This window comes from Lepidochelys kempii, chromosome 1, assembly GCF_965140265.1.
Source record: "Lepidochelys kempii isolate rLepKem1 chromosome 1, rLepKem1.hap2, whole genome shotgun sequence".
Lineage (NCBI taxonomy): Eukaryota > Metazoa > Chordata > Testudines > Cheloniidae > Lepidochelys > Lepidochelys kempii.
This window is the reverse complement of record NC_133256.1, coordinates 121,966,149-121,988,658: the sequence shown is the minus strand read 5'-3', so window position 1 is coordinate 121,988,658 and position 22,510 is coordinate 121,966,149. Positions and strand designations below refer to the sequence as shown.

Genomic DNA, 22,510 nt, shown 5'->3' with positions numbered 1-22,510 from the left:
AAGCAGAACCTTCACATGGCATGGATGGGTTTACACAATCAACTTTATGGAACAGATGTTTGAACATTTCCTACACGAAATACACAAAATGAATAGAGGCCATAATTCGTGAATATCAAAACTGCCCAAAAGGAGCATTCTACATCACTTATCATAAAGCTGCAGATTTACCCTTACAAAACAGAATGACAGCCATATATCATGAAGAAGTAATCAGTTTTGATGATAGAAAGGATTTTTAAAATATATTAAATATGTTTTTGTTATACTGGCTCTAAAGGGACAAACATTAGAAATGAGATGAAGAAGGAGATTCACAATAACTCACCTCTCGATCCATTCATGAACTTTAGAGCTAGAATTTCCTTCAAAGAATCAAGAAGTTCAGGATAGGATGAAGAAGTTTTTCAACGTTTAATTTTGTAAAAAGTACTGATAGCGAAGCTGTGGTAAAAACTGCACCTGCATTTTCCCTCCACAGTGCAACAAGGATATCCACTCTAGGCTCCAGCCATTATCTCTCCTGGCTGAAGATCCACACCTCTCTCCCTCCTGAACGAGGATTTTAAGACTCCTTGCCTTACACTGTGATATCCCCAGCAAGCCAGTTGGCCTAATGGCTAGTGTTTGTGCTTGCTTTCTTTCCAGGGGCTATTACTAAGGCTACCATTCTGTCATGGAGCTCACAATGTCTGTAATTTTAAGAGATGTCTGCAAGTGCTTGAAAATACCAATAAACGCATTAGATTTGAGAAAAAATGAAAAGTCACTTATTTCCTTTAAAATCTGCAACACAACAAGTGTTGAAAATACTGTTTTGTGCACCATTATTGCCAGAGCTGAGGTAGGGGGTAGCAAGCAGGACAATTGAAGCTAAGTTACGCGTGGCAGGGCCCAGGCTCTGGCTTCAGCCCCAGGCAATGGGGCTCGGGCTTTGGCTTCAGCTCCTGGAGGTGGGAGGCAGGGCAGTGGCCCACTTCTTAGTTTCTGGCCTGGGCACCAGACAGAGCCAACGTTAGACTTGCTGGGGCCTAGGCAGAAGCTAAGGAGGTTTTAATAGGCAATTTAAAAGCTTCTGCATTGATGTAGTAAAAATTGCATTATTACTTTGGGTACATTTCTGTGATTTATTATTACCTGTGTTGTGTCTGTGACTTTTAATAAAAATACCCATGCTAAAATTATAGGCTTAGTTATGACCAGTGTATTGCCCACAGTTATAAGTTACCATATTGCTCCTTCTAAGCAAGCACATTTATTCTTAAAGTAAAAACATTACAGAGAAAACAAAACACTAGAAGTTCCTATGTGCATGCTAAAAAGCTTACCAGAGGTCACCCCCAGCTCCAATCTAGGGCTGTGGTAGGGTTTCATTCTTCAGAACCAACAATTGGGTTTTCCCTGTGATCACAAATTCATATCCATCTTAGATCCAGAACCAGAACAATGGACAGGCAGATCAGCTGTTTCTTTATATACCTTGGGCCTTTGATCTTGGCCTTCTGTAATAGGTAATCAGCAGACAATGACTTCAGGACTTCAGAGCCTGCGGTTTAAAAAAACAGAGGGAAATGTGCATTAACTACAACCTAGGGATTCCCCAGGAAATCCATTTAACACTTTATGGTCCCAAAAGTCCATACATGTCTGGCACATTTAAAATATAGTCCTTTGAACTCCTAGGTCTCACATTTGTCATATCTCCCTCCTAGAGTGGTTATATACAATCCTGGCCTACAATAATATAAGAAGGCCTTTCAGGGTTATTGGAGGAAATTTTCTTATATGTCTCTCTCTCTCTCTCACACACACACTCCCAGCTGCATTCATATAGCACTCTGTTCATGTATGTACGGTATTAAACCTAAGATGCCTTTACCTATGTAATAATATTGCCTGAGTTTTTAACATTTATTCAGAAATAGCTTGAATATTCCATAGATTCTAAACTGTGGGAATTAAAATCATCATCATCCTTTCTCCTTCTACATTAGAAGTTGTCATTGATTCTTTGGTTATTATCTAAAGGATACAAAATCCAGTTGATTCCTGTTCAGTAAAGTTTCAGCCTGCTTCATAGTGTTAACTATGAAAAAAGTATTAACTCTTTTACATAGAAATTGTCTAGTGGGATTGACACTTTCCTTTTTATTCTGCTAACTCACTTTAATTTTGTTCCTGTACCTTATATAATTATTCTTTTGAGTATTACTGTGTTCTAAGTTTCTGGAAAAAAGCAAAGATTTTTTTGTTTTATTTTTGTTTACAAAAGGTGGAAATGTATTTACTGCTCAAATTTACCACTGAACAAATCTTCATCCTGCTATGGCTAAGTAACCTGGAAAGTCTCATGTAACACCCACTAATGGGTTAATTTGTAAAATTCATCTTAGCAACAGTATCCTCCCTTCAGAGTACATTCAGGTAAAGAAAATGTGTTCTGATGCTGTATTTCTTGTAACATAGATCCACATTCTGTCCTTGGATACACATGTACAATTTGGTATAAACAAGGGCCCATTTCAGCCCTTAGTATCTTTACTAGAGCTACTGTCTTTACTGAAGTACATTACTTGAGATTGATTCAATGAGGCCTAGATATCAGTCTTGGCTGGTCAGGGAAGGTGCATGATTCTTGCATCTTTAAGAACACAGGACTGTTCAGAAAGCTGCAAGCAGGGACATTTTTTCCTGACCAGGGGATTACCATTGACGATGTTGAAATGCCAATAGTGATTCTGGGGGACCCAGCCTACCCTTGCTCCTCTGGTTCATGAAGCTGTACACCAGCCACCTCAACAACACCAAAGAAAGATTCAACTACTGGTTCAGCAGGTGCAGAATGACAGTTGAATATGCTTTTGGTAGACTGAAGGGATGCTGTCAGTTTTTACTCACAAAATTGGGAACTTAGTGAGAAAAATATCCCAATGATTATAGCTGCCTATTGTGTCCTGCATAATGTCTGTGAGGCAAAGAGGAAAAGTTGCCACCTGGGTGGCGAATGGAGGTGAAGCAGCAGTCTGTTGAATTAAAACAGGCAGACACAAGGGCAATTAGAAGAACTCCACATGGAGCTATGTGGCTGAGAGAAGCCTAGAAAGAGCACTTTAACAGTCAGCCACAGTAATGCGGTATGGTGGACTGTGCTCTAACTGCAGTTTTGGGAGCTATTAGGAATTGTGTTGTACTTGGTGTATGTTTATGAATATATAAACCTTGGGTCGAGTGCTGTAGCTATCTTTAAAAATTTCACATTGGTATCTTCTTTGTATTTTGTCAAATTTTCAGTGAAAGTGTTCTTAAAATGAACAAGAAGTGTTGGGTCATCATCCAAGACAGCTGTATCATGCAATATATGGCAGAATGCAGGTAAAACAGAGCAGGAGACATAAAATTCTCCCCCAAGGAGTTCAGTCACAAATTTAATTAATGAATTATTTTTTTAACAAGCGTCATCAGTGTGTATGTGTGTGGGGAGGAATGAGAAGAGAATTGGTTGGTTGTATGAAACAGTAAAATTTCAGCCTCTATTTCTTCATGGATATGAGTGCAGGGCAATGTGTAGTTCCCACGGCCAGTGATTATTTTAGCTGATCTCTCACTCCTGAGGGTAACAAAGGCACAGAAAGCACAGTTATTGCTGGCATCTCAAAGCAGCCCAGGTCCGCATACTGCTTGCCTGTTTACTGCAGTGATGCCTGCTGAAGTCATAATGGACTGGTGTGGGAGTGTCCTACCCTGGAGGAAGAAATAAGGTGGCCATCCCTAGAAACCTCTGGCAGAGGACTGTATACATGGAGGTAGGACATGTACCTCCATGAAAGTTTTATCAAGATCTCTCAGGAGGATTCATGAGACGTACCTGTGTAGATAAACAAACTACTCCACATGCTCCCTCCTCCCCCATCTAATTCTACAGGGAAATGAAAAGGAGATAACAACTCAGCCTCTGTTTCTTGTACTGTCACCTCTTCTAGTTCAAGTAAATTAGCAAAAAGTCAATCCCTGTGTCCTGCTACATTGGGGTTGGGCACTGTCATAAATATAAAGGGAAGGGTAAACACCTTTAAAATCCCTCCTGGCCAGAGGAAAACCCCTTTCACCTGTAAAGGGTTAAGAAGCTGGGATAACCTCGCTGGCACCTGACAAAAATGACCAGTGAGGAGACATGATAGTTTCAAAAGCTGGGGGGAGGGAGAAACAAAGTCTCTCTCTGTCTGGGTGATGTTTTTGCTGGGGACAGAACAGGAATGGAGTCTTAGAACTTAGTAAGTAATCTAGCTAGAGATGCATTAGATTCTGATTTCTTTAAATGGCTGAGAAAATGAGCTGTGCTGAAAAGAATGTAGATGCCTGTTTTTGTAACTTAAGGTTTTGCCTAGAGGGATTCTCTATGTTTTGAATCTAATTACACTGTAAGGTATTTACCATCCTGATTTTAAAGAGGTGATTTTTTACTTTTTCTTCTATGAAAATTCTTCTTTTAAGAATTTGAATGCTTTTTCATTGTTCTTAAGATCCAAGGGTTTGGGTCTGTGTTCACCTATGCAAATTGGTGAGGATTTTTATCAAACCTTCCCCAGGAAAGGGGGTGTAAGGTTTGGGAGGATTTTGGGGGGAAAGACATTTCCAAACGGGCTCTTTCCGAGTTATATACTTGTTAGACATTTGGTGGCAGCAGCGATAAAGTCCAAGGGCAAAAGGTAAAATAGTTTGTACCTTGGGGAAGTTTTAACCTAAGCTGGTAAAAGTAAGCTTAGGAGGTTTTCATGCAGGTCCCCACATCTGTGCCCTGGAGTTCAGAGTGGGGAAGGAACCTTGACAGGCACCATCTGTACATTTACACATTATAGTGGGAAATGCTTTCACACACTTACCCCAAGTTCCTTCCCCTGCACTGGGCTTGACCATGCTTGGCAGCTGGGACTAACTAGATTGTGAAGGAGTCTCAAACAGATCCTGGCTCATGGCATAGCTGGACCCCATCCTGGTCACATGACCCACATTCTCTTCATGGGAGGGGGTCTGTGTCTCAGGCTCCTCTGAGGTATCCACCATGCTCTGTGGGGTCTTGGTGAAGTCTCCACCACGTATGGCATGCAGCGTGTTGTAAAAGTGGCAGGTCTGTGGCAAAGGTGAAAGTAAGCCAGTACAGCATACCAGCAAGAACCAGTGCGCCATACTGGGGCAGCCTGGCTTCCCCCAGGGAGCAATTTAAAGGGCCTGGGGCTCTAGGAGTGGCTGGAGCCCCAGGCCCTTTAAATTGCCTCCAGAGCCCTGCTGTTGGAGCCCTAAGGTAGCAGCTGCGGGGTCCAACAGCTATTTAAAGGGCCAGGGCAGTAGAAGCAGGGGAGCCACAGGCCCTTTAAATAGCCTGCAGAGCCCTGGGGGAGTGGGGGCTCCAAGAGCTATTTAAAGGGCTGGGGCTCCAGCTGCCTCTGCCGCCCCAGTCCTTTAAATAGCTGCTGGACCCCTGCCGCTTTCCCAGGGCTCCAGCGGTTAATTAAAGAACCGTGGCAGTAGAAGCAGGGGAGCCCCAGGTCCTTTAAATAGCCCTCGGAGCCCCGGGCTGCTGCTGCTACCCCGGTGGGGGAGGAGGTGGAGAAGAAGGGGGGGCACTTACCTTACAGGGTGGGCTGGGGCTGGCTCTGACCCCCTCAGCCCTGCCCCTTCTGGGGGTCAGAGCTGGCCCCAGTGTACTGGTAAGTTACTCTACTTACTTTCACCCCTGGTCTCTGGCTTGGCACCAGATCGACTACTGGCCTTCCTGGCATGCCTGCTGTGGTTTCTTTGCTTTCACGCTGCACTACTGCTGATCCCTATTGTGTCTCTTTGCCTGCATCCCCCATGAAATCTGCTTGTAGATGTCCTCGTTTCTATGACTGCTCAGTGGCTGTGCCTGCTCTGCCTCTTCTCCCTACAGACCCAAGAGATCCAGTACCTCCTGTCTACTCCAGGAAGGAGCGTGTTGGAAGGCACAGCCAGCCTGGCTGGTTGCATACCAGGGTAAGTTGCTAGATGTGCTTATCAAGCAGGGCAATCAGGAAAAGGCATTTCAAACATATATGGGGTATTTAAAGTGGGTGCGGGCTTCTGGTCTCCATGCCCCATGGAGGTCACAGCTGTGACCAGGTCGGTCACTGTGAAGCACTGTGGGACAGCTACTAGAGCAACGTTAGGGTCAACACAGGTCACGTGGTATGTACCTGGTCAACCACATTAGCTTCACCATAGCTCAGTGCTGTTCAGGGGGGTGGTGTGACTGCATCGCCTTAATGGGGAGCTTCTATTAGCTGGCGACCAATTTGGGTGTAGACACATGCACAAGTGGGTTGATGCAAGGTGATGTACGTTGACCTACAATTGTAGTGCAGACCCAGACCTAAGCCTCTTTCTCACGATCATCATCATATCATTACCACCAGTGTTTTCTCTCTAATCCTTTCTTCTCTTTCCCCATTACCTTCACTCCTTTTGGCCTCCTCACTCATACCATGTCTTTCCTCCTTTTCCAGCCCTGACTTTTTAGGGTGGAGGCAGAGTGTGGGTCCTGCAGATGACCAGGGTGTTCTAAATAGCTTTATCTAAATATTTGATTTATAAGGCATTACATTTCTGAACTCTTAGGTAATGTTTGTATGAATAACTTGTACTGGTGGTTATGGGACAAACTAGTCCTAAAGGTTTGCCTACCAGACATGCTCAAATGTATATTGCCAAACCTGTTTTGAAAGTCAATGAGGGAATAAATTTCACGTCAAAGATAATTAATGGTTATGCATAAAGGATTGGAAGAGACAATCAAGCCAGTTCCTATTATTTATAGATGTTGGAGGCTGGAGTGAAGGATGAGATCAAACCAAACTGGTTTTTGGAGGTAAAATAATGGCCTTCTTGGACAGAAAGAGTGGGGCCTGGTTTAGGAGAGCAAAAGAACTTGCTATAAAGCCCTATGGGTCTAAAACCCAGTCTTGTAGATCTACCAGGTAGTTGACAGCTCCAGGCTACTACTCAGCAGCAGCTATAATCATTCTCCACTCCACATAACCTGCTGTGGATACAGACCATGGGAAGTTCCACCTCAAGAGTTTGACAGGCGTCAGCCCCAATAGTGCCTGATTGGCTCCCTGTTGTATATAAACCCAAAGGGCATTCTAGGAAGTGTCCAGGCAACAGTCTTCTGTAGTTGCCAGGACAGTTCCTGTTCTGTGCTTGTGAACTCTTGGCTTGATTTGGACTCTCCTGACTTGGACCCTGAAACCTGACTTGGACTTTGACCCTTGGTATCGACCCTGGCCTGGAACTGATACGAACTTCTTGGCTACTCCTGGCCACAGGTTTTCCCCTTGGCCCTGACTGTCCTTGTTGAGATCCTGACACTGGCTTTTTTCATAAAGACAGACAAATCCTGGAAAACCAACTTCTTTGATCTTGATACACATACCTGCCTGGAACCCTGGAAGACAGATAGGTGGGCAGCAGCTGGCTAAGACAAAGGAACATTTTAAAAATGGGGAGATGGAATATTGACCCTATAGGAGTCAATGGGAGTTTTGCCACTGACTTCAGTGGGGCCAAGATTCTACCCAAGGTTTTATTTTACTTACTCTTAGTTACATAGTATGGTTATTGTCGTCATTGTAACTGGAAGGTGTAATTTCCAGCTTGAGGAGACATCCCTGCTCTAGGTCTGATTGAGATAGTGCACTAAAATAGAAGTGTAGCTGTGGTGCCGTGAGTAGTGTAAGAATAAGGCCTTTTCCTGTAGCCATATTATAAGGCCTAAGGCCTTTGTCTGCAGCCAGATTAGAACAGCAGCAGCCATTAGCTAAGAAGGAAGAAGTCACATCCTCACATTGCATCTAAATTACATTAAAACAATGTAATACCAGGTTGTTAAGAAGGAGACCCTGTCCTAATAGCACCCACTCTCACTAGATAAAGAAACAGATCTTAAGATGGTTAAAGAAAACTTAGTTTGATAGCATTCTGTCTGGCAAGAGATCATTTATCAATAATTGTGGTTGTGAAATCCTCATTTCTTGTTTTGTCATTATGGTCTTGTAGGGAGCCAGGGTGGCTTCCCTCCAAACCAGAGGGTAAAGAGCCACCCTCTCAGCCGGAGTGGGCGGGGCCAGACCAAGCTTCCGCCAATCCCCACCACAATGAAAGATAGGCCAGAGCGGCTGCACAGAAGGGCAGCCAATCAGGGCCAGTATTACAGCCAGCCAATCAGGACTAGGCTAGGCCCTATATAAAGGCTGCCCAGAAGGGAGCAGGCAGTCTGTCCCAGACCTTCATGGGGGGAAGATCTGTCTCCTGAGCAGGAGATAGGCAGCTTAGACAGAGCAGTGCTGGGCAGGCTCGGGGGAGCAAAGAAGGGTTCCGGCCCAATACCCGCCAGCCTGTGGGCCCTGATAGAAAGGGCCTAGAAGGTGTGATGGGCCAGAGGGGAAGTGGCCCAGGGACATTTAGACAAGGGGAGAGAAGGAGGGCAGGGAGGCTGCCACTAGAGGGTCCCTGGGTTGGGACCCAGAGTAGCGGGTGGGCCTGGGTCCCCCCGCCCCTTTGTACAGCACCTGGCTGTGGAAGGGTGGCCGTGACAGACTGAAACTGGCCCTTGAACAGAGGGGCTAGACTTGAGGGGTTGTGGTTGGCCACTGCAGCAGGAGTGAACTGGAAAGACTGCTGTTAACTCCCCTCTGGAAGGGGATGAGTGAGGATTTGGGGGCACTGCTGGGGGGCAGTGTCCTGAAGATGATGCTGGGAGCAACACGGGTTGAGACACCAACCGAGGGCAAGAGATGGACAGGACACCACTGGCAGACGATGCTCCACATGAACTGAGCTAATTCCCAAACTGAACAGCAGGAGGTGCTGTGGTAGTGAGTTCCAACCCCATCACAGTCCTCTGCTGTTGTATGTAGCTTACCCAAGCTGTAGCCACTGAACCTGAATTAGGATCACTGCTGATCACAGTTATAAAGAGCAGCAGTAGAGGCACTGTCTGTGCTCATGAAGAAAGCAATGCACCAGTTTATACTTAATTCACATTTGGAAGATCAACTTCACAACCATAAGGCCTAGAAACTTATTACATTAAATGAAAGCTTTGATTCTACAGAAGTCAATGATATTGATCCCCTGCCTTCCTGGATGAAAGATTTCTACCTCACTGGTGGCAAGAGGGGAATTTTTCAAGCCCTGTTGTAATTTCATTGTGCCTGGGATCTTGTTTTGTAAAGTGCAATATACATCCAAAGTCAGTGCAAGAGTTCATGACCAAATGCTCTTGAAAGAAAATACATACAAAGCATTGTCCTGCAGTGAACAGTTATGCCTCACACTTGCAGAAGTGATTGTCTCTCTTCCACATGCAGAATAATTACTAATCACTCTTGAGAGAAAAGGGGAGTCCCACATTCTGTTTTTGTTGTTCTAGACCATTCCCCAAACCCTTAAAATAATTAACAGTGGCCTGACAGGCACACCTAGAGTGGATACATCTGGATAGGAGTAGATGCTACTGTATATGTAAACACATGCTTGTATTTGATATTTTGGCTCTAAAAAATGTGTTTTGCTGATTACCTGTCTACCAGCAGCTAAGACTTCAGATTTGGTGTGACACAAGAAAATACAGTTGTCTCAGTTTTCAGGCTATGATCTCATTCTTTCAAGTAAACTAAAATATTATTGCATTGATTGTCTAAAGGTACTTTGCTGCATTCTGTTTGTTCTGTTTTAGACTGAAGTGCCAGGGGATATTTGTATTCTCTTGGCCCTGATTCTCCACTGTGTCCTCAGAGTTGCCTGAGTATGGCACAAGTTAGGGCTGCACAGAGGGAACCTTAATTCATGTCACTGGCGTAAGGTCCCTAAGCCAGTGGAAGATCAGGTGCAACAGACACACTGCACCGTGTCCCCTCTTTTCCCTGTTCTATCCATGTTCCACCCCAAGAATGTCCCTGACGACCCTTCTTTCTACTGAGGGAGATGTGGCTGCCTCCAACTGACTTATAGCAGTAGAGAGGCCCTCTGCACAGGGAGAATTCTCTGCTTCTTATCTCCAGCCATTTATAGACCGTTCTTTGCTGTTTTCAAGCATTTCTTAGTGGAACTGAGAATGCAGCCCTCTTGTTTTTAGCATGTCTGACTTTCATTGGTCTCATACATTGAAATTTCTTCTTGCTTTAGTATAAATCAAAGTGCCACAATCACCACCACTGAGACAATGTTTCAAATTCAAGTAAAAATTCTCCATCTGGTTTGAAATCCAGGTCTGACCACAATTATACTAGTCCCACACAAGTGCTGTTGAATGGTCACTATGACTGAGTCCACATATTTTGTTTCTAAGCACCCTTTAAGCTTGTGATGGATTGCTAGTTAGGCTTGTGTAGCATAGCCTGATGGTTCTGGTCTGAGTAAGCACCACTCATATCCGTTGGATACCCTTGATACAGTTGTCTCAGGAGTATCGGCTAGAACTTCAGGTTGCCATTTGATCCATAAAACTAGAAAATGTCTTTAAAAATTCAAACTTTCTAATTGAAGGACAATCTTTTTGGAGAGCCAGAATAAAAAGAACAAAGTTGTGGTATTCAGAGTAGCAGCCATGTTAGTCTGTATCCGCAAAAAGAACAGGAGTACTTGTGGCACTTTACAGACTAACAAATTTATTAGAGCATAAGCTTTTGTGGGCTACAGCCCACTTCATTGGATGCATAGAATGGAACATATAGTAAGATAAGTTGGAAGTTACCATACAAACTGTGAGAGGCTAATTAGTTAAGATGAGCTATTATCTGCAGGATGGGGGAAAAAAACTTCTGTAGTGATAATCAAGATGGCCCATTTAGACAGTTGACCAGAAGGTGTGAGGATACTTAACATGGGGAAATAGATTCAATATGTGAAATGACCCAGCCATTCCCAGTCTCTATTCAAACCCAAGTTAAGGATATCTAGTTTGCATATTAATTCAAGCTCAGCAGTTTCTCGTTGGAGTCTGTTTTTGAAGCTTTTCTGTTGCAAAATTGCCACCCTTAAATCTTTTACTGAGTGGCCAGAGAGGTTGAAGTGTTCTCCTACCAGTTTTTGAATGTTATGATTCCTGATGTCAGATTTGTGTCCATTTATTCTTTTGCATAGAGACTGTCCGGTTTGGCCAATGTACATGGCAGAGGGGCATTGCTGGCACATAATGGCATATATCACATTGGTAGATGTGCAGGAGAACAAGCACCTGATGGCATGGCTAATGTGATTAGGTCCTATGATGGTGTCACTTGAATAAATATGTGGACAGAGTTGGCATTGGGCTTTGTTGCAAGAATAGGTTACTGGGTTAGTGTTTTTGTCGTGTGGTGGACACTTTCTGTATTATCTTGGTTTTAGAGTAACAGCCGTGTTAGTCTGTATTCGCAAAAAGAAAAGGAGTACTTGTGGCACCTTAGAGACTAACCAGTTTATTTGAGCATGAGCTTTCGTGAGCTACAGCTCACTTCATAGGATGCATACCGTGGAAACTGCAGCAGACTTTATATATACACAGAGAATATGAAACAATACCTCCTCCCACATCCACCCCCATACACACACAAACTCACTCTCCTGCTGGTAATAGCTCATGCAAACTGACCACTCTCCAAGTTTAAATCCAAGTTAAACCAGAACATCAGGGGGGCGGGTAGGAAAAAACAAGGGGAAATAGGCTACCTTGCATAATGACTTAGCCACTCCCAGTCTCTATTTAAGCCTAAATTAATAGTATCCAATTTGCAAATGAATTCCAATTCAGCAGTTTCTCGCTGGAGTCTGGATTTGAAGTTTTTTTGTTTTAAGATAGCGACCTTCATGTCTGTGATTGCGTGACCAGAGAGATTGAAGTGTTCTCCGACTGGTTTATGAATGTTATAATTCTTGACATCTGATTTGTGTCCATTTATTCTTTTACGTAGAGACTGTCCAGTTTGACCAATGTACATGGCAGAGGGGCATTGCTGGCACATGATGGCATATCACATTGGTGGATGTGCAGGTGAACGAGCCTCTGATAGTGTGGCTGATGTTATTAGGCCCTGCGATGGTGTCCCCTGAATAGATATGTGGGCACAGTTGGCAACGGGCTTTGTTGCAAGGATAAGTTCCTGGGTTAGTGGTTCTGTTGTGTGGTATGTGGTTGTTGGTGAGTATTTGCTTCAGGTTGCGGGGCTGTCTGTAGGCAAGGACTGGCCTGTCTCCCAAGATTTGTGAGAGTGTTGGGTCATCCTTTAGGGTAGGTTGTAAATCCTTAATAATGCGTTGGAGGGGTTTTAGTTGGGGGCTGAAGGTGACGGCTAGTGGCGTTCTGTTATTTTCTTTGTTAGGCCTGTCCTGTAGTAGGTAACTTCTGGGAACTCTTCTGGCTCTATCAATCTGTTTCTTTACTTCCGCAGGTGGGTATTGTAGTTGTAAGAAAGCTTGACAGAGATCTTGTAGGTGTTTGTCTCTGTCTGAGGGGTTGGAGCAAATGCTGTTGTATCGCAGAGCTTGGCTGTAGACGATGGATCGTGTGGTGTGGGCAGGGTGAAAGCTGGAGGCATGCAGGTAGGAATAGCGGTCAGTAGGTTTCCGGTATAGGGTGGTGTTTATGTGACCATTGTTTATTAGCACTGTAGTGTCCAGGAAGTGGATCTCTTGTGTGGCCTGGACCAGGCTGAGGTTGATGGTGGGATGGAAATTGTTGAAATCATGGTGGAATTCCTCAAGGGCTTCTTTTCCATGGGTCCAGATGATGAAGATATCATCAATATAGCGCAAGTAGAGTAGGGGCTTTAGGGGACGAGAGCTGAGGAAGCGTTGTTCTAAATCAGCCATAAAAATGTTGGCATACTGTGGGGCCATGTTCTGGTTTAACTTGGATTTAAACTTGGAGAGTGGTCAGTTTGCATGAGCTATTACCAGCAGGAGAGTGAGTTTGTGTGTGTATGGGGGTGGGGGGGGTGGTGAGAAAACCTGGATTTGTGCTGGAAATGGCCCACCTTGATTATCATGCACATTGTGTAGAGAGTGGTCACTTTGGATGGGCTATCACCAGCAGGAGAGTGAATTTGTGTGGTGGGGTGGAGGGTGAGAAAACCTGGATTTGTGCTGGAAATGGCCCAACTTGATGATCACTTTAGATAAGCTATTACCAGCAGAACAGTGGGGTGGGAGGAGGTATTGTTTCATATTCTCTGTGTGTATATAAAGTCTGCTGCAGTTTCCACGGTATGCATCCGATGAAGTGAGCTGTAGCTCACGAAAGCTCATGCTCAAATAAATTGGTTAGTCTCTAAGGTGCCACAAGTACTCCTTTTCTTTTTGTGTAAGCAATGTTCAAGAAAGTGGCAAACTTTTGGACAACTTCCTGTTCACTTTTAAAGAGCTATCTAGTAATTTCTGTCGACAAGTCTTTTAGACAATAACATATAATCCTGTTTTTATGCATATCCCACGAGCAGTGGAGTAGGCATGTACATGCAGGGAATTAATGATAAAGGTCTTATACTTGCATACAAAGACTGATTTTCTCCAAAAGCTTTTCATCCCTTCTCCAAATTATACACATTTCATCTTTTTGATATCAAACAAATGGATATTTAGCTTTCCATGACTTCTGGAAAATGCATTTGTTTCTCATATTCCTTAGCATATTCATTTGTGCCATATACTTTGTTTACTGAGCCTAAGGCCTTTGGTATTATGCTCTGCTGATTCAGGAGGATGATTTGATGTATTACAGGCATTTTTCAAATATATTGTTTAAATCAATGAAGTCTGTGTATAAAATTTTTAAATTGTGTTTTAAAATAGTGTGTAAATCAAGGTTTAGTTTACAAATTAAATTGCTTGGCTCTGGCAGAGGCAGCAGCTAAATTTGCAATTGTAAAAGTCTGTAAGAAGCATTAGAGAAAGATCACGGCAATGAAGAATCAGACCTGCAGCTTGTGCAATTATTTATACCTGTGCAAAGCGTAAGTGTGTTACATCCTCTTTGCAAATGACTCCACAATGCAAAAGGCAGTGGAGAATCAATGGTACTGGGTTTTTGCAACAGCATGTAATCAGCCTATGATTTAGTTTATTAGAAAGCCTACTTTACAATTGTTGGCAGATTAATTAAATTACTGCTTACCTTTGCCTAACTGCCTTTTAGCTATTTGACTGTAATCTCTCTTCTCCCTAGTCAACACAGGCCTCTGATTAGAATACTGTTGGATACACACAAACTGGTGCTGAACTTCAGGTATCCTTGGTAGTGCACTTCCTTCTGGTCCAGCCCTTTCTTCCAAAGCATTACTTGTGTGGCTGACATGAACAAGTCTTATTCCACTGGGAGCACAGTTGTTCTGACCATCTTTTCTTTGTTCTGCTCTCACTCAGGTCCCCAGGGTGCATGCCCCTCTGACTGGCAGCTGAATACTTCTATGCCTGATGTCACTCAAGTCTACCTCTAGCGTCCTCCATTTTCCATCCTTGGCAAAGGAGGTAAGTGAATACTTCTCTGATACCACTTGTACACCTTGGGCTTCTGGGCAACAGATTTTTATTCCAACTTTGATCTTTTTTTATCTTAATTGTTCTGAGTACTGTTGTATTTTAAAACAAACAAATCAAACCCAGAACCAAGACATGATTCACTTTTCCTCCCTCCTCTTCTCCTTGTCACCCCATCCTACTCCCATCCCCCTTCTCCTATGTCCCAATTACTCCTACATTCCTACCAACTTTTTTCTTTCTATTTCTCTCCCCCCCCCTCCCCCCAAAACTTCTCTTCCTCACTTTAGAGGCAACATACAGCTCTGTTTCCTGGCTGCAATTGTCTCCTGCTGTGAGCCATCATGTCTCAGTGAAGGCCTTGTTTGCAAGAGAAAACTGCACAGATTTAGAAGCTGATTTAGTTAAATTGGCAAAAACCTCTGTGCAGATACTCTTAAGCCAAACGAAGCACGTTTGCACAAGCAGTTGCACTGACTTAACTAAATCTGTGCTAAACTGACAATTAAATGTGATTTTTATTTTTCCTCACATACACACTCCGTTTCTACTTGCCTCCATGCTCCTCTTGTCTCCTCCTACTCATGCAAAGAAGTCCATAGCTTTCTTTCTCAGCATCCCTCTTCAGAATAACCTCCTTCTTCCTGGGCATCTGGTTACTTAAGTTTTCTACTTCAAATCCCTGTTTCAAACCAACCCCTTCCTGATTATTTCACATTTCATGGAAAATTAGCAAGGAGATTTATTGATGCTGCAAAGGCAGAAAACACAACAATGGGGGATTTTGACTACCCTCATATTAACCAGATATGTCACCTCAGGAAAGGATGCAGAGATAAATTTCTTGACACCACAAAACTACTCCAAGAAACAGTTTGTCCTGGAACCCACAAGGGGTTAGGCAATTCTTGATTTAGTCCTAATAAGAGCACAAGATCTGCTCCAAGAGGTGAATCTAGCTGAATTGCTCGGTAATAGTGACCATAATGTAATTAAATTGAACATCCTTGTAGGGGGAAAAATGCCAAAGAAAGCCACCACAGTAGCATTTAATTTCAGAAAGGGGAACTACACAAAGAAGCAGCTAGTGGAAGAGAAATTAAAAGGAAGAGTCACAAGGGTGAAATGCCACAGACTGCATGGTGGCTTGTTATAAAATCATAACAGAGGCTCAAATTAAATGTATATCCCAAGTAGTAGTGTTTAAAAAAAAAAAAAAGTAAGAGGACCATAAAAAGACACCATGGTGGGGATACTAAGCAACTAAATTGCTAAAGGAGCGCTCAAGGAAGCTATGGCTGTTGTGGGGAAGCTAAATGAATTCTTTGCATCGGTCTTCACTGCTGAGGATGCAGGGGAAATTCCTACACCCAAGACGTTCTTTTAGGTGACAAATCTGAGGAACTGTCCCAGATTGAGGTATCAGAGGATATATTGGAACAAATTGATAAATAGTAATAAGTCACCAGATCAAATAGCATTCATCCAACAGTTCTGAAGGCACTCAAATATGAAATTGTAAAACTACTGGGATGTGTAACCTGTCACTTAAATCAGCCTCTGTACCAGATGACTGGAGACTAGGGTAGCTAATATAACACTTTTTTAAACATATTTTTTATAAAGGCTCCAGAGGCAATCCCGGTAATTACAGGCTAGTAAGCCTAACTTCAGTACCAAGCACGTTGGTTGAAACTACAGGAAAAAACAAAATGATCAGACACATAAATGAACACAATTTGTTGAGGTAGAGTTAACATGGCTTTGAGGCATGATTTCCCTTTACAACTCTATTGTATTTTGAGGGAGTCAACAAGCATCTGGACAAGTCAACGTAGTGTATTGGACTTTCAGAAAGCCTTTGACAAGGTCTCTCACTAAAGGCTCTTAAGCAAAGTAGACAGTCATGGAATAGAAAAGGAGTACTTGTGGCACCTTAGAGACTAACAAATTTATTTGAGCATAAGCTTTTGTGAGCTACAGCTCACTTCATCAGATGCAATCAGACGTCAAGAATTATAACATTAAAAAACCAGTCAGAGAACACTTCAGTCTCTTTAGTCACTCGATTACAGATCTAAAAGTTGCAATTCTTCAACAAAAAAAACTGCAAAAACAGACTCCAATGAGAGACTGCTGAATTGGAATTAATTTGCAAACTGGATACAATTAATTTAGGCTTGAATAGAGACTGGGAGTGGATGGGTCATTACACAAAGTAAAACTATTTCCCCAAGTTCATTCCTCCCCTCCATCCCCCACTGTTCCTCAGATGTTCTTGTCAAATACTGGGAATGGCCCACCTTGATTATCACTACAAAAGGTTTTTCCCCCCCGCCCTCCTGCTGGTAATAGCTCACCTTAAGTGATCACTCTCTTGTTAGTGTGTATGGTAACACCCATTGTTTCATGTTCTCTATGTATATAAATCTCCCCACTGTATTTTCCACTGAACGCATCTGATGAAGTGAGCTGTAGCTCATGAAAGCTTATGCTCAACTGAATTTTAGTCTCTAAAGTGCCACAAGTACTCCTTTTTCTTTTTGCGGATACAGACTAACACAGCTGCTACTCTGAAACCATTCATGGAATAGGAGGTCCTCTAATAGATCAGTAACAGACTAAAGGTAGGTTGAGAATCACTGCTTTATTCCTATTTACCATTGTGGGCTGCATCCAGTACTATCTGTATGGCCCTGAGGATGTCTCATGGGCCGCAGCTGTATGCTGAATGAGCTGCAAGCAGCCTGTGGGCTGGAGGTTGAGAACTACTGGAATAAAGGGTTTTCACAAGGGAGAGCAGTAAATAGTGGGGCGTCTCAAGGCTCTGTACGGGGACCTGTGCTGTTCAACGTAATCACAAATGATTGGGAAAAAGGAGTAAACAATGGGGTGGCAAAATTTACAGACAATTGCAAAATTACTCAAGGTAAGTTCAAAGCTAACTGCGAAGAGTTACAAAGGGCTCTCACTAAAGTGGATGACTTGGTGACAAAATGGCAGATGAAATTCAATGTTGATTAGTGCAAAGTAATGCATGTTGGAAAATGTAATCCTAACTATATACAAAATGATGGGGGTCTAAATTAGCTGTTGCCACTCAAGGAGATGTTGGAGTCATAGGGGATAGTCCTGTAGTATCTGCCCAAGCCGCAGTGGTAGTCAAAAAAGCTAACAATGTTAGAAACCATTAGGAAAGGGCTAGACAATAAAACAATGTCCTAATGCCCCTGTGTAAATCCATTGTACACTCATACTTTGAATATTGTGTGCAGTTCTGGTAACCCCATCTCAAAAACGATATATTAGAATTGGAAAAAGTACAGAGAAGGGGAAAAATAGCTTCCATAGTAGGAGAGATTAAAATCACTGGGATGATTTAAATTTGAAAAGAGGTGATTAAAAGGGGATATGAGAGAGGTCTATAAGATCATGAATGGTATGGAGAATGTGAATAAGGAAGTGTTTACCCCTTCACATAACACAAAAATCAGGAGTCACCCAATGAAATTAATAGGCAGCAAGTTTAAAACATAGGGATGTATGTGGTCATACAACACATAAGTCAACCTATGGAATTTGCTAGCAGGGGATGTTGTGAAGGTTCAAAAAAGGCTTAGATAAGTTCATGCAGGATAGGACCATCAATGGCTATTAGTCACGCTGATCAGGGTGTTCCTACTGTCTGCCTGCTAGTTGCTTCTGGCCCTGGCCACTGTCACAGCAGGATAACTGGTCTGACCCAGGACAGTCGTTTTCATAGTCCATCACTAACCTACTCTTGCCATAACCACTGTCAAGGGTCCTCCCCCACTCTGAACTCTAGGGTACAGATGTGGGGACCTGCATGAAAACCTCCTAAGCTTACTTTTACCAGCTTAGGTTAAAAGTTCCCCAAGATACAAATTAGTTTTATCCTTTGTCCTTGGAATAACCACTGCCACCACCAAACTCTAACTGGGTTTACTGGGAAACGTAATTTGGACACATCTTTCTCCCCAAAATCCTCCCAACCCTTGCACCCCACTTCCTGGGAAAGGTTTGGTAAAAATCCTCACCAATTTGCATAGGTGACCACAGACCCAAACCCTTGGATCTTAGAACAATGAAAAAGCATTCAGTTTTCTTACAAGAAGACTTTTAATAGAAGTAAAGAATTCACCTCTGTAAAATCAGGATGGTAGGTACCTTACAGGGTAATTAGATTCAAAACACACAGAATCCCTCTAGGCAAAACCTTAAGTTACAAAAAGCACACATAGGAATAGTCATTCTATTCAGCACAATTCTTTTCTCAGCCATTTAAAGAAATCATAATCTAACACATACCTAGCTAGATTACTTACTAAAAGTTCTAAGATTCCAGTCCTGTTCTATCCCTGGCAAAAGCAGCATACCGACAGACACAGACCCTTTGTTTCTCTCCCTCCTCCCAGCTTTTGAAAGTATCTTGTTTCCTCATTGGTCATTTTGGTCAGGTGCCAGCGAGGTTACCTTTAGCTTCTTAACCCTTTACAGGTGAGAGGATTTTTCCTCTGGCCAGGAGGGATTTTAAAGGGGTTTACCCTTCCCTTTATATTTATGACAACCACCCCTACTGCCCATTTAAAAATATTTCCAGACACTACAAGGGTTGCCAACTTTCTAATCATAGAAAACCGAACACCCCTGCCCCTTCCCAGAGGCCCCACCCCTTCTCTGGGTTCAGAGTGTGGGAGGGGGCTCCGGGCTGAAGCAGGGGTTTGGTGCGTGTTTGTGGGGGGGTATGGGTTGGGGATCCAGACCCCGGGTTGGGGACAGAAATGAGAGGTCAGGCATGTGGGAGGGGGTTTGCAGCTGGGGTGGGAGTTGAGGTGAGTGGGAGGGATGAGGGCTCCAGCTCAGGATGTGGGCTGTGATGTGGAGCTGGAGATGAAGGTATGGGACACGGTAGGGGGCTGGGGCCAAGGGGTTTGGAGTGGGGGAGAAGCTCAGGGAGGGGGTGCAGGCTCCAGCAGGGAATTTGGGTGTGGGAAGGGCCTCCAGGATTGGAGTGTGGGAGGGAGTTTGGGTGCAGGAGGTGGCACGGGCTCCAGGCGGGTTCACTTCACGTGGCTCCTAGAAGCAGCCAGTAGGTCCCTGTGGTCCTTAGGCTCAGGGTCAGGCAGGGAGGCGCCGCTCAGCCGCTCTTGCCCCCAGGCACCGCCCCTGCAGCTCCCATGGCTCACAGTTCCTGGCCAATGGGAGCTGCGGAGCCTGTGGAGGGGGGACAGCGCGTGCAGCCCCCGGGCTGCGCCTAGGAGCCACAGGACAGGTCGGTACTTCTGAGGGAGCCAAGGCAGGGAGGGCCTGGACCTACTGCGCCCCCAGCCAGACTTTGAGCGCCCTGGAGAGGCCACAGGGTCCCTTTTCAACTGGCGACCGGTCCCAGTTAACGTCACAGGGCAGCTCCCAGGACCGTCCCCGCCCCGCTTACAGGGGCTGTAACTCGGCTCCCCGCTAGGCTGCTTAGCGCTTTATGGCGGGGCCCACGCAGGCCCGGGGGCGGAGGGGCGCGCGCTACACAAACAGCCAACGGCCTTTCCCCCCGCGGCCCCGCCCCTCCCGCAATCAGTGCTTGACCCCTACTCTCCTCCCGCTCTGTGGCTCCGCCCGCTACGAGACAGGATGTCCCGCCCCCTGTCTACACGCTGATTGGTGTAGACTCCGGCTACAGGCCCCTCCTGCTTCCGGTGTCGCCGCAGGGGGATTGGGTGGGGGCGGGGCGAGGAGTCGGAGGAGAAGAATAGCTCGAGCCGTGTCGCGGCTGCGCGAGGAGACGGCGCCGAGGGTGAGCGCAGCGCGCGAACCGGTCCCCGCGGGGGGGTCTGGGCGGCCCTCGGTGCCGTGGGGGTGAGAAATTGGAGCCGCCCCTGTCCCTGCACTGGGGATGTGCGTCTCCGCTGTTAGGCGCCGGAGGGGGGGGATCCCTGGTGGCCGGGCTGAGCCGCCCCGCCCCGCCCGGGAGCTGCTTGGGGGGGAGTCCCGTTCTCTCTGCTGGGGCTGGCCTGAGCCCTGCCCTGCTTGGGCGCCTGTTGACGCAGCTGTTAGCGGGGCAGGGGAGGTGGACAGGCCTGTCCCGGGGGATGTAATGGGGGGTCTCGGTGGGTTGAATGGCGGGCGGGAGAGGCACCGGCCCGGCCCGGCCCGGCCCTGGGGGCGCGTACAACGGGGGGAGCGGCAGAGCCATGGTGGCGGCGGGGCGGCTGCTGCTGCACAGAAGCCCGGGTTCCCCGGGGCGCCCGGGCAGCGTTCCTAGCTAACTGGATCAGGGCTTTACTAACCGGTGCTGAGGCCAGGTCCCCGGCCCGCAGACCGTATTACAGGACGAATTCGAGCAGTAATGTAGGGGGGATGGTGACAACGGGCCTTGGCTGAGCTTGAAGGGGAAGAGGATGCTGTATTTGGAGAGGAGCATCATAGAAACCTCCCACCACTGTCCATCTCTGTGTGTGTGCGCGCGTGCGCGTGGGTGTGAAAACGGTACTAGCTTTGGGTTTGTCAGCTGCTGGCGTACTCTGGATCAATTATTTATTTCATGCACCATTTACGGGTCTGAGGGGCAGAGACAGCAGCCCGGGCCTCTGATGGCATCTTTCGGTGCATCAGAAAGGATGTTTTCACCATCCTCGGGAGGGGAAGGTTTGTGGTCTGAATAGCGTTGTTGCTACCTTTTCCTTCCTTCCTTCCTTCCTTCCTCCCCCTTTTTTCCTCCCCTTTATGTATTGTCAGGGTGTCAGCTCTTATGAGAGATAGGGAGAGTCATATAAATTCAACCTTAGAGGAAATGGGAATTTTTCTGGTATTACCAAGAATAACTTTGTATAGCTTATTTTATCTACTAGATTTTTTTCCCCCCTCCACTGACAGGTCTGGCCACTCTGCCAGCCTAGAGAGGTCTGGAGAAGGAAAATGTCTTCTGAACCTTTTTGTCTGGCTGCTCAAACTAGGTTTGATTCCAAATGGCTGAAGACAGATTTACAGGTAAGGACTTTCCTTGTGGTTTTTTATTATAGTATTTTGTATCCTGGCATTTGGTGTGCACATCAGCAATGTTTTTAAATGTCAATTGGTAACAAACGGAAGAAGCTAACTATGCTGTTGAAAATGGCATGCAGTTTCTGAGCATGCTGCCCTGAGAACTGATCTCAAAGAAGCAATAAAAGCACAGTTTTAATTTCAGTGTAGTCTCTATTTTGTTTAAAACTAAGCTGAAGTATATATTTTTGCTTTTTAATGTCTTTATTCAGGGGTTCATGTTTAATTAGTAGAGCTCTGTGAGTTTAAAAAGTACTGTAAAAATTTTTAGTCTACTGTTTACTCTCACTATTTATAGCTGATAGCTATAACATGGAAGAAAAACTGTGGTTAAGGAGTACTTGTGGCACCTTAGAGACTAACAGATTTATTTGAGCAGAGTCTCTAAGGTGCCACAAGAACTCCTTTTCTTTTTGCGGATACAGACTAACACCTCTGCTACTCTGAAACCTGTGGTTAAGGAAAACTGAAATCTGATCAAATTGTTACTTGCGCATAGAAGAGTAGGAGCAACTACTTTAAATCCACAGATGAATTTCTTGATAATTCTGCTTGGATTATTTGTAGGGACTTAAATTGTGGTGTGTGGGTCTCCCCCCTGCCCCCTTTCTTAAAAAACGCCCTACAAGGAGTTGTTTGATAAGTTTATCTTGAATCTTTGTCCTGTTTTTGGCCTGTGGAAAAACATTGTACCTTGTTCAGAGATTTATTGTGAAAGTGGAACATATAACTCTCTTATCTGTGATGTTTGACTGAAAACCAAAACATATGCACTCGTGATAAGGCCATGGAAAATGGAATAAAGATTTATTATAATGTTATAGTTTCTAGTTTTCAAATCCATGTTGTAATTAGTGGTAGTATGTAGAGGTTCGGGTCAGTAAAGCATTTGGGATAGAACGTTCAGTCAATGGAATGTTCAATCAGA

The 22,510-nt window shown here is 44.7% G+C and overlaps 1 protein-coding gene across 3 annotated transcripts in view; it reads left to right on the top strand.

Moving 5' to 3' along the window:
* The window catches only part of HERC2 (HECT and RLD domain containing E3 ubiquitin protein ligase 2), a 331,520-nt gene that overhangs the window by 109,514 nt on the left and 199,496 nt on the right, over positions 1-22,510 (top strand). Inside the window, exons 1-2 of one of the 3 annotated variants that reach the window (XM_073353158.1) lie at positions 20,255-20,335; positions 21,415-21,528. In XM_073353158.1, the coding sequence (XP_073209259.1) occupies positions 21,457-21,528 (72 nt within the window). In that variant the 5' untranslated portion in view covers positions 20,255-20,335; positions 21,415-21,456. Of the gene's footprint in view, positions 1-20,254; positions 20,398-21,414; positions 21,529-22,510 lie in introns of those variants that run through there. The other 2 variants (XM_073353169.1, XM_073353148.1) reach the window with 2 other exon arrangements.